Source organism: Papio anubis, chromosome 1 (assembly GCF_008728515.1).
Source record: "Papio anubis isolate 15944 chromosome 1, Panubis1.0, whole genome shotgun sequence".
Classification (NCBI taxonomy): Eukaryota; Metazoa; Chordata; class Mammalia; order Primates; family Cercopithecidae; genus Papio; species Papio anubis.
In genome coordinates, this window is record NC_044976.1 from 177,119,290 (window position 1) to 177,135,522 (window position 16,233).

Here is a 16,233-nt window from a genome sequence, read left to right on the forward strand (position 1 = left end):
GCCCGCCACCTCGCTCGGCTAGTTTTTTGTATTTTTTTTTTTTAGTGGAGACGGGGTTTCACCATGTTAGCCAGGATGGTCTCGATCTCCTGACCTCGTGATCCGCCCGTCTCGGCCTCCCAAAGTGCTGGGATTACAGGCTTGAGCCACCGCGCCCGGCCAAAAATGATTTTAAAATAAGCTTGGAAAACAGAATGCATTCTGTTGCAACAACATTTGTTGATAACACTTTAGGGCTTTAGCAGGTGAGGTCTGATGCTGGAAGCCCAATGACCTCATTGATTGAGCGCAAACTAGAGTAGGAGGGACGCCAGTTCTTCAAACTGGATACCTCTCCCAGTTCAGGGCTCTGCCTCTCCACTTCCCATCCCTTAGCACCTGAAGCAACCTATAGCAGAGGGAAGCCCTGTGGGCCCTGGCAGAGCCTCATAGAATTGCGAGAAACTCTGGCTTCCCTTCCAAAGTCCGGGAGTCCAGGGAGCATCCCGACCTCCCTGGGGTTTTTTGAGAGGAGTGTCACTCACTAAAGAAGATTTTGGAAGCCTGGGGGCCTAGCAGCAACCATTTGTCAGAGCCTACCTGCCTGGTTCTTGGGCTCTGGAAGTGGGAGCTTGGAGTCCATCAACAGCTTACAAAGACTGGAGTCCCCCTGGGTGCACCCCTGGGTCTTCCTGTCATCCAGGTGGTGTTTCTGCTGGTTTCTGTCCTACCATTACAGCTACCCTAGGAACCCACTGAAGGAGGAAAATAAGACAGTTGAAGGTGTCACAGATGTAGGGATCTGAGTAGTGGTTCACTTTAACATGCATTTTATTGTTTAGAATGTATGTAATATGCAATATGTATGCAATACCACTCCTCGATCTGAGGGTGTTTAATGTTTCACTTCACCAAAATGCAGCATCTAGACCGGCTTATGAATCTTCCGCTGCATTCTGTGAAGATGGAACCTTGTTATACTAAAGTCAACCTGCTTCACGAGCGCCTGCAGGATCTCAAGAGCCGCTTCAGATTCCCCCACGTCGATCTGGTGGTTCAGAGGACACAGAACTACATGCAGGAGGTGGGTGTGGCAGGGGCATCTCTGGTGGAGGAGGGTAAAGAGAGAGCAGAGAAATGGGTGCTGACCAGTGAGACTGGCTGCTGGTGTAGCTGAGGGAAATGCGTCGCATCTCTTTAGCCATCATGTTGCGGGAGGACATGTTCAGTCCCTCCACTGGCTTCATCTTCCTTCCATGTGGGTGAACATCATAGACAAGATATAGCTCAGAAAAATAAAGTAGCATTAATTGATAACTACTCGATTTGTCAAATCAGTGCTTTAACCTTGGCTACATGTTGGAATCACCTGGGGGAAATACTGATGTCCAGGCTGGAGTGCAGTGGCACAATCTTGGCTCACTGCATGCAAGCTTTGCCTCCCAGGTTCAAGTGATTGTCTTGCTTCAGCTTCCTGAGTAGCTGGGACTACAGGCATGTGCCAACATGCCTGGCTAATTTTTGTATTTTTAGTAGAGATGGGGTTTTACTGTGTTGGCCAGGCTGATCTCAAAACTCTTGACCTCAAGTGATCTGCCCACCTCAGCCTCCTGAAGTGCTGGGATTACAGGCATGAGCCACCACACCCAGCCTATATGGCTACTTTTTGATAGAACATCCCTACCCTGATTCCAGCTGCTTCTAATATGCAGCCAGGATTGAGAACCACTGGCTTAAATTAATTCCGTAATGTAATTAAGAGCAAACCAATCAATCAATCAATCATAGCTTCATATTTGAATTTCTTGAGCCTGCTTGACAGGTTTCTTTTTTTTTTTTCATAAGGAACCTTTTCCGCAGTAACAGGAATGAATAGCACAAACTCCTCCCATATTATGGTGTTTCCTAAATGAACAAGGGGTGTGGTCATCAACACTCTAAAGGACACCATGCCATTTCACACAGATATTCTGAGGAGAGATTACTGTGGGCCAGACACTGTACCAGATCCCACTTCAGGGAGCTTGAGTGAGACAAATTCTTAGATAAATTCACTACAGTGTTGAAGGTATGATAAAGGTGTATATTGTGGCCAGGCACGGTGGCTCACGCCTGTAATCTCAGCATTTTGGGAGGCCAAGGCGGGTGGATCACTTGAAGTCAGGAGTTTAAGACCAGCCTGGCCAACATGGCGAAATCCCGTCTTTACTAAAAATACAAAAAAATTAGCTGGGCATGGTGGTGCACACCTGTAGTCCCAGCTACGTGGACACTGAAGCACGAGACTCGCTTGAACCCTGGAGGCAGATGTTGCAGTGAACCAAGAGTGTGCCACTGTACTCCAGCCTGTGTGACAAAGTGGAACTGTGTCTCAAAAAAAAAAAAAAAAAAAAAGTATATATTGGATGCTTTGGGATCACGGGCTTGGGGAAGAAAGGAGCATTTTTTTTTTTTTCATAAAAGTTATGGACAGGATTAAGTGATACATTTTAGCTAACCCTTGAGTTGTGAGGGATGAAAGAGGAAGAAGGAACAAAATTGGGCAACAGTTTAGCAGAAGTCTCTTTCGTCATACTGGACCCTGGTGGCGGGAACACAGGCAAAGGCGCAGAGAATAAGATACCTGAACTACTTCTGCTTTCTGAGCCATGAGCATGTCAGCCACTGTCCCCACCCATCCCTGACCCTTCCTGCCTTCCCAGCCCTGCAGAGAGAGGGAGAGATATGCTGCGGAGTGCTTTACATCCACTTAAAAGTGGAGGTGCAGCCAAAAACTAGTTGAAGAAGGCTCCAGCCTCATCCCTTAATCAGTGGCTGCAGGTATCAAAGAATAGAAGAGGAGTACCCACAGGAGATGACAGAACGCTTGCTCAGTCCCATGGCCTTGGGTTTTCCAACTTCTTCCTGCTCCCACTGTGGCCACATGACCATTTGTTTCACAGCCTTGGTGATGTTGCTGTGGGTCACCCCCAGAGTAACAGCCGAGGGGACTCATCTCTGATGGCCCCTACTCTCCAAGCCCACTTAGCCAGCCTGTGGTTGGTGATCCCAGCCTCTGACTGTTGTCTGTTTCTGTGTCACTTCTGCTTTCTAGCTAATGGAGAATGCAGTGTTCACTTTTGAGCAGTTGCTTTCCCCACATCTCCAAGGAGAGGCCTCCAAAACTGCAGTTGCTATTGAGAAGGTTAAGCTCCGAGTCTTAAAGGTAAAACCGTTCTCTTGTTTGTGGGAAGCGTAAAATGAGAACGTGACCCCTGTTTCTTTTGTGAAGTGGAAAATACCATGTTCTCTCCTTCGCTCTAATCTTTCCCCACTCCTTCCTCTCCGAAGTCCAGTGACTTGTCAATCTGCTGCGGTTTCTCCAGTGTGACTTCCATGCCTCTTCTGCCATCTAGTGACCACTGCTAGTCCTCAGTACCATTACTCACAGCTAGAGGCCCTGTGTCCCAGCTTTCATAGAGATAGAACTCGACATTTATTGGCTGTCCACTATAAGTATTGTGTGGGATGTAAAAATAGGCAAGGCACAGCCTCTTTCTTCAAAGAGGTTACAAATATGGTAAAATCCATTAAACTGGCAAATATTTTATTGAAAAATCAAAACCTCATGGCAAAGGAAATACTCCAAGGAAAAGAAACCTACCATATGAGGTTGTTTTAAATGTACTTCAGCGTAAGTATATATTAAAATAGTTTTAATAATAGGAGCTTGCGCATATGTTATATTTTAAAGGCTTTTACTTGATCCCTACAAGAACTTGTGCATTAACTGGAATATGCCCCCATTGTACAGATGAGGAACTGATTCTGTAAAAGCTAATGTGACTTAATTAAGCTCAACAGGCTGGTCAATGGTGAGTTTAAGGATAAACGATCATACACTGATTTTTTTTTAACTGATTTTTTTTACTGCCTTCTAGTTATCCCAAACAGTGCCTTGGAACAGAAGATCAAAGTCCCACAGAGCCTAAGGGTAGTCTCTGAATTTTGGACTTGATCTTGATGCTTCACAGGCAAGAGGAAACTCTAGCAACCAATTCACTGATATTAAAAATGATACTGATCATGGTAACACACATAATAATGAAATTGCAATGGAAGTAAAAAAAAAGATAGTGTCAGTGTCAAATGCTTTAGCATACAGAAAGAAAGGAAGAAAAGATGTAGAAAGGTGTTCAAATAATAGGACCTCAAGTTTGAAAGAGATTTTGAGTGCCTTTAGTTCAACTTCATGTTCGGTGTTCAGCAGGTTCCCTCAAGGGGTGATCCCACTTGTGCTCCGACACCTGCACTGGCAGGATGCTTTTTGCCTCTCAGGATAGCCCATTTGAGTTCTTGACAGCAAGAACATGCTTTCTTATGTTAGACCAAAGTTCTCACCACTGGTCATTCCAGTTCTACCCACTTCATTCATAACCTTCTTCCACGTGGCAGCCTTTGGTTGTTTGAATAAGTTATAACTTGCCCTAAGTTGTTATCTCCAGTATAAACACCTTGGTCTCTTTAACTGTTCTTCACTTGGCCTGACCATTCTTCTCACTGCCTATGACTGTACTCTGATTTATCTGTGATCCCCTTGAAGTGAGATCTAAGATTAAATCCTGGTCTCCATGTTGGGATGTCCAATGCAGAACAGAGAGAATCATCATCTTTCTTGTGCTGGATACTGAACTTCTTTGGTTAACACGTCACAGTGTTTATGGAGCCACTAGCCAGGCCTTCTCTTCCCTTGTGGAAATCATTACAACCCACTGACCCTGCTTTGAGGATGTGGAGTAATAGATGATCATGGACCTACCTGGGACAGGAGTAATAAAGTACAAACTCACCCCCCAATTCTATCCCCAACTTCTTTATAATGCAGAAGTCACCACTCTGTTTTGATCTTGCCTCAGTTTCCATATCTGTAAAAGGTAAGAGTGAGATGGATCATTATCAGTTATAAACTGTGCCTGCAGTGTGAGGAGATTACATGGAAAGATCTCTGAGGCCTTGGAAATACAAGAGTTCTCAGACATTAGGGGGAAAAGAGAGGTGAAGTGGGTGGCTGAGTTTTTTGCGCAAGCATAAGTCAACAGATTGTAATGTTACTATTTAACATATGTTTCTTTACTGACAGCAATACGATTATGACAGCAGCACCATCCGAAAGAAGATATTTCAAGAGGCACTAGTTCAAATCACACTTCCCACCGTGCAGAAGGCACTGGCATCCACATGCAAACCAGTAAGGGGATGAGTTACCCTAAAGAGCTTGCTCTTCTTACCTCTGAAGTTCAAACAAGTTCTTTTGTGATGTGTACTGGCAAACAGCAGACTAGACCAGGGAGGGATTGGCAGACATTTTTGTAAATGGTCAGATAGTAAATCTTTTAAGCTTCGTGGACTGCACTATTTCTGTTGCAACTATTCAGCTCTGCTGTTGTAGCACACAAACAGCCATTGACTATATATAAACAGACTTTATTTGCAAAAACAAGATGCTAGCCAGATATGCTGACCCCTGGGCTAGACAAAATCTCAAAGGGCAGTGATCTGAATTTGAGCCAAACTAGGGGTTGACATAGAATACCTAAGGATACCGGGTGTTCCTCATTATAGTATGACTCATAGGTCCAACATGTCCTCTGAAACTTGACCATTGCATCCAAAAAAGAGCTTAGCTCACATGATTACAGGATATTTGTTCTGTTAAACCCAGCAATGTTGTTTAGCGAAATCAATGGAACCACTTAAAACCTCTACAAACATTGAGCATCCAGTGAGAGCCATGATTACCAGGGTGTGACTTTATCTGTAGAGCAGAGCAATGGGCCAGCAGAGACTGAAAACAGCTCTGCGAGGAGGTATTATTTATATCCTCGTGGTACAAATGAGGAAACCTGAGTGGTTAAGCCACTGAGCCAGGGCCACAGACATGGTGACCACCAGAGTGTGAACCCGGTTCACACTTCCCTGTAACATGATAGGCACTCAGGAAATTGTATCAAGTACTGCTACCACTATTATTATTACTACTTCTGCATTTCAAAAATGATCTATTAACCTGGAACAAGGCCTACTCCCTCTTGGAGCAAATGATAAAGAGGTTTTTGGCAGCTCAAAGAGTCTCCAAGCACTGGAACATTAAAATCCTTTGCATGAGTTATTTTACTGCAGACATTTCTTTGGTCATTTTTATAGTCTGTAAGTGTTGTTTTTCTTCAGATCATCATCGCATATTAGATGTATTTGCATTTATTTCTGGGGCATGGTTCTTTAATAGGAAAGGATTTGATTAAGCCAAGGGATTGACCCTTGACCTTACATGGCAGAACAGTTCAGCAGCCAAATGATGATGGTGTCCACTGCTAGGTGGGTTTGCACACAGATGTTCTGCTTAGAATTTTTTTTTTTTTCCTCAATCACAAAGGCAGTTTGGGGGCCTCAAATCTGCCTTATTTCAGGAGAAAGGTAAGGAGGTTCTCCTTCTCATCTGCTTCCCTCTTTCTAAGCATCAACAGAGTGTGCTGTGCCCAATCTGTAAGAGGCTCTTGTAATTTTTTAATCAGGAGGCATTGATTTCAAAAGAGCCTGTGACCCAGAGTTTTTGGTAATGGAGGATATTATATCAGCTTTAAGAGCTTTTTAAAAATCTGGATTTGCAGAATAGATGAATGAGGGGATTATCGGCTTCCTAGAAGGAGTCTTTATTTTGCTAAAGTGCATTTCCCTTGGCTCTATAAGTAGCAGCTTCCTAGATCTGTGGTACTTAACCTCAGCCAGAGCTATGTATTAGAATTGTCTGAGGAACTGTGAAAAAATGATTCTGACTCCCCAACACCTACCTTTAGGGATACTAAATTAATTGGCCGAGGGAAGTAAACCTATGGCCCTGTTCAACCAATTCAATATAGAAGACCTGTTTTGTAAAGTTGGTCACTTCATGACAGTGTACATGTCCATAGAAAGTACTCCTTCCCACAGAATTATTTAGCTGGTTGAAAATTTAAAGGTCTACTGTTTATTGAGTCAGCAAATAGGTATTAGATGTGTATCACATATGATCCAGGCATCATGCCAGGCCAGCATCCCTGCAGTTCTGGAGTTCATGGTAGAGAGTGGGAGACAGGCAAATAGGACGCCATGTGAGGAACACAGCAGTTGCCTCATGGGGAAGAGTTCCAATGAAAGTGCCAAACTCTGCTTCTGCAGCCAGGAAGGACTTCCAGAGTCATGCTTTCACCCAGTCCTGAGGGATGAATGACAATCAGGGGAATAGGAATGGGAGACCACATGGGAAGGATGAAAGGGTACTGCAGGCATGAGTCTGTGCCTCTCGTTTAGCAGAGGAAGAGACAGAGGCACAGCGCAGTGATGTGGCTCACCAAGGTCCCATGTCTAGTCCAGGGCAGTCTCCAGTCTCCTGGGCAATGCTTTTTTCAAATCTGTGCAACAGTCCTGCCTCTAGACCCTCTAGGGGTCATTGAAGCTCATGTCTCTTCAATCCTTTGCCTTTCTTCTTGGTTGGGTATAAAGGAACCCATTATTACCCACTGTGATCTGGGCTACAGTGCCCCAAAGTCCTAGCACTGAGAGTTGTCTGAGGTGGTGCTTCTGATCACCTGCTGTAAATACTGTCCTTCCAGGCAAGAGACCACAAATCCCATGATAAGTCCCTGATTTTCTAAGAGCCACATGTGGGAAGCTGTCCCCCAGCACCACCAGGTGCAAGGATTACCGAGTTAATCACTGGGATATAATTTGGTACATTTTGATCCCTGCCCTGTCCTCATGCTGATAAAAGGCAAGCCATTTGGAAACACTTGGAAAAGAGAGAGAGTTAAGGGTGGCACCATGCCTGGGCTATCCTAGAAGGAATCAATGAATGTCAGGGCCAGTTGAAGAGAAAGAAATGTTTCTGAAGAGCCCTTGACTAGAGATTCTCCCAACCCCCAAAGTGGCCCCATTCTAATAAAGTTAAGCGTACATCTACCCTATGACCCAACAACTTCACTTTTAGGCATATGCCCAACATGAACAAGCCCTTAAATCCACAAAAAAATATATGTACAAGAATGTTCACAGCAATTATATTTATAGTTGAAAATTGAAAAACAATCTCAATTTTCATCAATGTGAGTGCAGATAAACAATTTTTGTTTATCCATATAATTAATACTACTTAATAAAAAGGAATGAGCTACTGATAGATGTAGCAACATAGATGAATCTCAAAAACAAACGCAAAATAATTATGATTTCATTTCTATAAAGTTCAAGAACAAGCAAAAGCCAATCTATCACGATAGGTATAAATTCAGTGCTCATATCTTGAGGGGTACAGACTGGAAAGGGGAGTGGGGGAACTTTGGGGATGATGGAAACATTCTCCTTCTTGATCTGGGTTATGGTTACGTAGGTAATATTTACATATTTAAAATCATTGAGCTGTACTTATCTGTACATTTTATTATATATAACATACCTTGGTAAAGTGCTGTTGTAATTTGTTTAAAAAAGGAAGAAGGAAACATCTTAGTGATGAGGGAAAAAAAGGAGGCTCCAAACCTACTAATGAGGCCTTGAGACGATTTAAAAAAAAATCACTGCTGTCTTCCCCCATGAAGTACATAAAATGCATGGCCAGTACAAGGAAAGGGAAAGGAATCACCAATGGCTGAGTGAGTTCTGCACCTTATCATGGACAGTAATAGATGTGTTGAGGTCAGGCATGGTGCCTAGACAATGAATTGAATTGAAGGGAACCCAGTAAAATATTGTTGAATTGAGTAATTTGCCCCTGGGCCAACATTGTCCTTCTCTCATGCCCTCCAAGAAAGGAATCATGAGTGGGAATCGTCCTTTCTGTATCTCCTCTAAGAACAGGCATCTCATGCCTTTTCATCTTCTTATCTCTTGCTCTCCAGGAGCTTCAGAAATATGAGCAGTTCATCTTTGCAGATCATACCAATATGATTCACGTTGAAAATGTCTATGAGGAGATTTTACATCAGATCCTGCTTGATGAAACTCTGAAAGGTAAGGAAGGTTACCTGGTGCTGCAGGGACTCTCCGTAGAGGGCAGCGTCCCTGAAACAGGATTCTGTAAGGCCAGTCTGGAGGAAAAGAGAAGAGGAAATGGACATTGGTGAGGTGGGGAGACAGTGAGGAGAGGGAAGGAAAGAAGGAAGGATACTAACCTTCATTGAGCATTATGATTAAGCACACACTAAGCTGGCACTTTATTATTTTCCCTTTTTAATACAAAAATATGAATACTGTGAGATGGGAATTTTAAGTTTCATTTTACAGATGAGAAAGTTGAGGCTTAGTGAGATTAAATCTCGGGTCTCTCATGAAGAGCTGTCTTCCTCTTGCTATTCCAGACAGAACAAAGGGAAAAGGGCTTTTCTTAGGTACAGGCTTATGACTGCCCCTGCCCCCCACTCACCAAAGCTGAGAACAGGCAATTGCAGCAGCAAGGCTTGTTAATGGCTCTCTCAACACATGCCCAGCCTACACTCAGCCGGACAGAAAAAGGTGCAGGGTGATGACGCAGTGTCGTGCGAGTCTCGGTAGGACCCTGGCACACAATATCCTCAGGAATCCCTTGCCTGGGATTGGATTGTGGATAGGAAAACTTGTTAAAAATATGCTGGAGGGCCAGGCATGGGGGCTCACGCCTGTAATCCCAGCACTTTGGGAGGCTGGGGCAGGCAGATCCCTTGAGGTCAGGAGTTTGAGACCAGCCTGGCCAACACGGTGAAACCCCATCTCTACTAAAAATATTTAAAATTTGGCTGAGCGTGATGGTGCATGCCTGTAATCCCAGCTACTCCAGAGGTGAGGTAGGAGAATCGATTGAACCCAGGAGGCAGAGGTTGCGGTGAGCCGAGATTGTGTCACTGCACTCCAGCCTGGGTGACAGAGTGAGACTAGGTCTCAAAAAAAAGGCTGGAGAGGGCCACCATCAAACCGTGGGCCTGAAACATATCTGATCTCCTTTGGGAACGTCTTAAGTATCACAAAAGACCTTCCTCAATGAAAACTGGCCAAGCACAAGCCCAGGTCCTGGTAGCTAATTCTAGGGAATCCAATGAGGTCAGGAATATGAAGATGTCAGCACAGTGTCTACACAAAGGAAGGGCTCGGCCAAGGCCACTGCCAGCCCACCATGGGCACCTTTGGGTGATTAAGAAAAAGACTCCTTTCCTCCAGACACTTTATTGCTCTCTGTTAGAAAATTGTCACCATATATTGATTTTGTTGGAGAAGGAAACTCTGCAGCTAGCTGCTGAAAAGTTACGCTGAATACACAAATCTATACTGTCTTTGATATGAATGGCAGCCCTGGGATGTGATATTTTTGGGCACTAGAGCCCCTGCACTGCCATAAGTAGGAGGCCCGTGGTCAAAAATGTCACCTGCTGTTGTTGTTCTTATTTGATTTGCCCCTCTGGTGGCCTTTGAAACTGAGCTAGATGCACACGGATCTTCATTTCGGCCCTCTCCTCTGCATGTGCAGTACCAAGTACCTATTACACATTCAGGACTGTACTGCAAGGTAAAGCAGAGAAGTGTAAGGCCTGCCCCTGCCCTAGAGGATTTCAGTCCAGGTGGACAAACTGAAGCCAGCCATGTTAGCAGCTAATAAAATGTGCTGGGGCCTCCCTGAGGGATATAGGTGATGCTATTGCAGACCCTGAGTGTCTTGAAAACAAAGGCTATAGTTTATTCATCTCTGCATTCCCAGGGCTTGTCCCATGTTAAATGCCCTGCAAATGTTTGCTGTTCGAATAAATGAATGAATGAATGAATGAATGCTATGGAGGCTCAGAGTTTGGAAAGAGTTTATGGTCTTTGGTCATCAGGGAAGGCTCCCTGGATGTAAACTGGGTCTTGAAATAGAGAAATTTGGATAGCCAGAGAGGCTGAGAGAGGACTTTGGCTTCTCAATAAAATCAGAAAATCCAGGCTGACCAGGGCAGAGTGTTAATATCATGTTTTGTTTTCTGATATCTCTCAGTGATAAAGGAAGCCGCTATCCTGAAGAAACACAACTTATTTGAAGATAACATGGCCTTGCCCAGTGAAAGTGTGTCCAGCTTAACAGATCTAAAGCCCCTCACAGGGTCAAACCAGGCCAGCCCTGCCAGGAGAGCTTCTGCCATTCTGCCAGGAGTTCCGGGTAGTGAGACCCTCAGTAACGAAGTATTCCAGGAGTCAGAGGAAGAGAAGCAGCCTGAGGTCCCTAGCTCATTGGCCAAAGGAGAAAGCCTTTCTCTCCCTGGGCCAAGCCTACCCCCGGGTGGGACTGAGCAGGTGATTATTTCAAGAGTGGATGACCTCGTGGTGAGTCCTGTGGCGGCAGAGGACACAGCAGGACTCCCGGGCACACGTTCATCAGAGCTGGAGCTTGGAGGGCCCCTTGAGGGTGAAGAACCCGCCCAGGAAGAGCCAGAACCCATCACTGCCTCAGATTCTTTGAAGGAGCTCAGAAAGTTGCTGACAGCGTCTGTGGAAGTATCAGTGGACTCTGCTCCAGCGATAGAAGAAGATACAAACGGGGAGAGTCACATTCCCCAAGACAATGAAGAAGAAGAGGAAAAAGAGCCCAGTCAAGCAGCTGCCACCCATCTGGACAACTGTGAAGAAAGTGAAGTCAGTGAGAGGGAGGCCCAGCCTCCCTGTCCCGAGGCTCGTGGGGAGGAGTTGGGGGGATTTCCAGAGGTAGGCAGCCCAGCCTCTCCACAAGCCAGTGGAGGCCTCACTGAGGAGCCCCTGGGGCCCGTGGAGGGGGAGCTCCCAGGAGAGGCCTGCACACTCGCTGCCCATGAAGGAAGAGGAGGCAAGTGCACCGAGGATGGGGAGGCCTCACAGCAAGAGGGCTACACTTTAGGTTCTGACCCCGTCTGCCTCAGTGAGAGCCAGGTTTCTGAGGAACAGGAAGAGATGGGAGGGCAAAGCAGCGCGGCCCAGGTCACAACCAGTGTGAATGCAGAGGAGATCAAGGTAGCCCATGTTCATGAGTGTCAGTGGGTGGTGGAGGATGCTCCAAACACGGATGTCCTGCTATCACACAAAGATGATGTGAAGGAGGGAGAAGGTGCTCAGGAGAGTTCCCCAGAGCTGCCCTCAGAGGAGTGAAAGGGACAATTTGGCTAAAGTCTTTCTCTGAACAAAGCCAAAGGGTTTAGGGGTACACTTAGGGGTTGCATGTAAGCTGTTACCAAAAAATGTTTAAGTATTTTCTGAATTTGAATCATAAAACCAGAGGAAATGCACACAGGGCATGAGCAACTGAGGCAAACCTTCGTGGAAATGAATTGTTCTACCATGAATTTTTGCTTTAGTATTTTAATAAGAATTACAAAGGCAATGGCGTACTTGGGGTGAGAGGGAGTTGAGGATGTCTGAGGAGGGAATAGTATTGCAGGGAAGACTGAGAAAACAGTAGGATGACAGTTTTGAATATATTCTTTACCTTTCAGTGGTGCAATCTTCTTATGCACTTTAAGGCTTTTTAATTTTGTTTGAGAATGCAAATGTATACCATAAGTCTAGCTTTACTATCTACTATGCCTACTTCACCATCTCTTAAGGACTCAGCATTTGTCCACAGTCAGGCTGCAAGAGAGGGTAGGTCATGAACAGTCACCCCTGCTGGCTGTAGCCCCACAGAGGCAATCACGCCCAATAGGTTCAGGAGAAGCTAAGTGGAAATGGAGGGCAGAAGGTGTGATCTGTGGGACTGTCTGGGCCTGTTACCCATCCTGCTATCGATTTCTTATTAATTAATCTTGATGATTCTTATTAATTAATCACATTTTCAGGAAATTCAGATGAGGCAAGAAAATTTTATTGGCCTGGGTAAGCCTGAAAGCATTCCAAATTAGGCTTAGACTGTGCAAAGGGCTTAGCTAAGTTATCGAGCTTAAAGCCCATCAATTAAACAAACATTATTTGAACAGTTACTGCATGCCATGCACTGTGTTGGGCTTAGTAATAAAAAAAAAAAGAAAAGAAAAGATAAGGTGCTCATTCTAGTATAAATTAAAAGGTCCAAGGGAATTTAATCTGGAAGAAAACACATGCCAATTTTCAAACTATGAGAGCGTTTTTTTTTTTTTTCCCTTTCCATTGAAACAGTCCTAGTTCATTCCCAGAAAACATATGCCAATTTTCAAACTATGACAGCGTTTTTTTTTCTCTTTCCATTGAAACAGTCCTAGTTCATTCCCAGAAGGGCACAAAATGAATGAATAAATAAAGACAAAAGCCAAGATGTATGCCCTCAAGTTCCAAAGATGTTACCAAAAGCTGAAATCATTAGTTTGGTCATTCAGCAAGCTAACTGAGTCTCTGTTATATAGCAAGCACTGGAGATACCATGTTGAAAAAGAACTTTGTTCCTTCCTCTTAGAACTTACATTTTAATGGAAATAGACAAAACACATCTTCTTAACGGATGGTGACCTATAACCATTAATGTTGAAAGTGGAAGAGACTTACTTCCAAAAGATTAAAAGGAGTTGTTCTTTTCTCCTTCAGAAAAATACCAGATCATTTCCTAAAATCTCCAGTCCCAGGTATTACATCTTGGTTTCCCTCCCCCACTTTTTATTTTATTTTATTTTATTTTATTTTATTTTATTTTATTTTATTTTATTTGAGATGGAGTCTTACTCTGTCGCTGAGGCTGCAGTGCAGTGGTGTGATCTCGGCTCACTGCAACCTCTGCCTCCTGGATTCAGGAGATTCTCCTCTCTCAGCCTCCCAAATAGCTGGAATTACAGCCGTGTGGCACCACTCCCGGCTAATTTTTGTATTTTTGGTGGAGATGGGTTTTCACCATGTTGGCCAGGCTGGTCTCAAACTCCTGACTCCAAGTGATCCACGCATCTCGACCTTCCAAAGTGCTGAGATTACAGGTGTGAGCTACCTGGCCCCTCCCCACATTTTAATATCAGATCTCAACATATTTGTTGAGAACTTGTTTAGATCATCACTATCAAGTAAATTTATATCAGTTCTTTAGAGCATTTGCTTCACACACAGTTCAACCATTTAACCAGAAATTAAAATATCACCCTCTTCAGCCCTCCCATGAAGAATTTCTAGGTCATAAACATGAATAATAATCAGTATCTGTATAATATCATATTTAATTGTTGCAACTTTTCTTGGAGTGTTTACATCCTCATGTCTTTGAGGGATCCCACCATAGGTGAAGAAAGTAAAGGCCACTTCTCCCCCAGTCTCTGCTTTCCTCGGTGCTCACTCGTATCCTGGCATTTAGCATGGTGTGTTGAAATTAGGTTTACTTCCTGTCTCTCCAAGAGGCTCCTCTCTTAAAGGACAGAAACTAGGATTTAGTCATCATCTGTGCTTCCTGCTGGAAACCCACAGCCTTGAATAATGGCTTCCTGCCTCCTTGAGTCACTTTAATATCCCTGGTGCAGAGGACCTGGCAAGCATCAGGCTGCTCGGGAAATGTGGGAACTGGACACCCAGAACACTGCTGTGCTGGGGCTATTGGGGCCTGCTGTTAGGCAGAGAGACGTTTTGAACTGGGCTTTCTGCCCTTGTTGAGTTTTCTCTTAAGTAAAGTCCAAAGTCCAAGGGGCAGATGGCCAGATGCACTGCCCAGTAAGGCAGGAAGCCAAAGAGGCAGTGCCCAGCCCCACAAAGACTGCCCGACTCCCTGAGACAGTAGTGTGGAGTCCCAGCCCAGGCGGACCTCACACCGGAGCTTCCTGGCTTCCTTTCTTTGCTGCATGCAGGGCTTCTTGCACCCCCTGGAAAGCTAAGAGATTTTTTTCAACCCTAAAAGAGAGTACATTTCACTGCATTGGATGGATGAACATTAATGCCCTAAATTATTCATCATGTAGGTTAGGGAGGACTGGGCACTATTTGGCAGGATGTACTCCAGAATATGATCAAAGAATTTTCTGTACATATTTCACTAACGACAAGTTATTGGGCTGGATGCGGTAGCTTACACCTATAATCCCAGCACCTTGGGAGGCTGAGGTGGGGGCGTCACTTGAGCCCAGGAGTTCTAGACAAGCCTGGGCAACATAGCAAGATCTCATCCTTACAGAAAATAATAATGGTGTGTGCCTGCAGTTCTAGCTACTTGGGTGGTTGAGGCAGGAGGATTGTTCGAGTGAGGGAAGTTGAGGCTGCAGTGACTATGATTGTACCACTGCACTCCAGCTTGGGCAACAAAATGAGACCCTGTCTCAAAAAAAAAAAAAAAAAAAAAAAAAAGACAAGTTTTCTAGAATAAGCAGGATAATTGTTAAATTTGAAGATGGAACAGGAAACTAGAGTGCATTTAAAATACTCTGTCTTCATTTTAACAAGATGAATGGAATAACTTCATATCACTATGAGTTTGTTTTGCTTTTCATACAGACTTGTACGTGTCATTTCAGTGGTTTCCAGATTGGAGCAAGGTTATTCTGATCTAAATGAACAGCATGAAAAGCCTCTGTGTGCCACTCTGGGGATCTCTCCTATGGGCAAAGCCATTAGAAATGCATAAAACCTCGAGACATGGTTTTTGGCAAAAACTCCATGACTTTAAACTAGTTCTTTTACTACTGACCTTTCACAAAGAAAAAATATTTTCCTTGAAAAAAATTGGGTTTGTCATTTTTTCCCTTGTAGCTTTGAACAGAGACACAAGTGCCTTGCATTACACATAGTAAACTTTTTTTTTTTGCATTACACATAGTAATCTTTTCCAAAAAGATTTTGGAGACTACCAGGGTAAGATTCCAACTTGTACAAAAGCTTTCTGGCTTTACATTTTTTATTATAAAAATTCTCAACTCTGGTTTTGTAGTCTTCTATATCGGAGCCAGTGATTTCAAAAGGTTTCACAATTCCCCAAGACAAAAGTGATTTTTGTTCATTATAATAAGGTTAAGTGATATGTGATTCATAGCAATTTTGATGTGGAGAAGGGAAGGGCATCACTGACTTAATAATAATAGTTTCACTCGGTGCAACAGTTGGCAACATGTGCCTTCACGCTTTACCATAAAGAGATGGGTTTGAGGGTTTGCCTTCTAAAGTCTGCAACTTCAAGAAAAAAAATCGACACCGTGGATTGACTTTTCTGGTCACTATATAAAGCAAATAAACTTAAAACACTTTGTAACCATGTATTTACTCTGCCAAGTGCCTATATTCCAATAAAATGTTCATCCTTGAAGAGCCGACTAGATGTCATTTCTTTGGAAGGAGGCTGGTTTCATC

General features: G+C 44.0%; 1 protein-coding gene across 3 annotated transcripts in view; it reads left to right on the forward strand.

Moving 5' to 3' along the window:
* Positions 1–16,189, forward strand: part of NIBAN1 (niban apoptosis regulator 1) — a 173,075-nt gene extending 156,886 nt beyond the window's left edge. For 2 of the 3 annotated variants that reach the window (XM_021929511.2, XM_003893397.4), the window contains 5 exons: positions 902–1,063; positions 3,074–3,184; positions 5,099–5,206; positions 8,889–9,000; positions 10,988–16,189. In XM_021929511.2, the coding sequence (XP_021785203.2) occupies positions 902–1,063; positions 3,074–3,184; positions 5,099–5,206; positions 8,889–9,000; positions 10,988–12,108 (1,614 nt within the window). In that variant the 3' untranslated portion in view covers positions 12,109–16,189. The remainder of the gene's footprint in view (positions 1–901; positions 1,064–3,073; positions 3,185–5,098; positions 5,207–8,888; positions 9,001–10,987) is intronic. The other variant, XM_009191726.3, reaches the window with a different exon arrangement.
* The last annotated feature ends 44 nt before the right edge of the window (positions 16,190–16,233 follow it).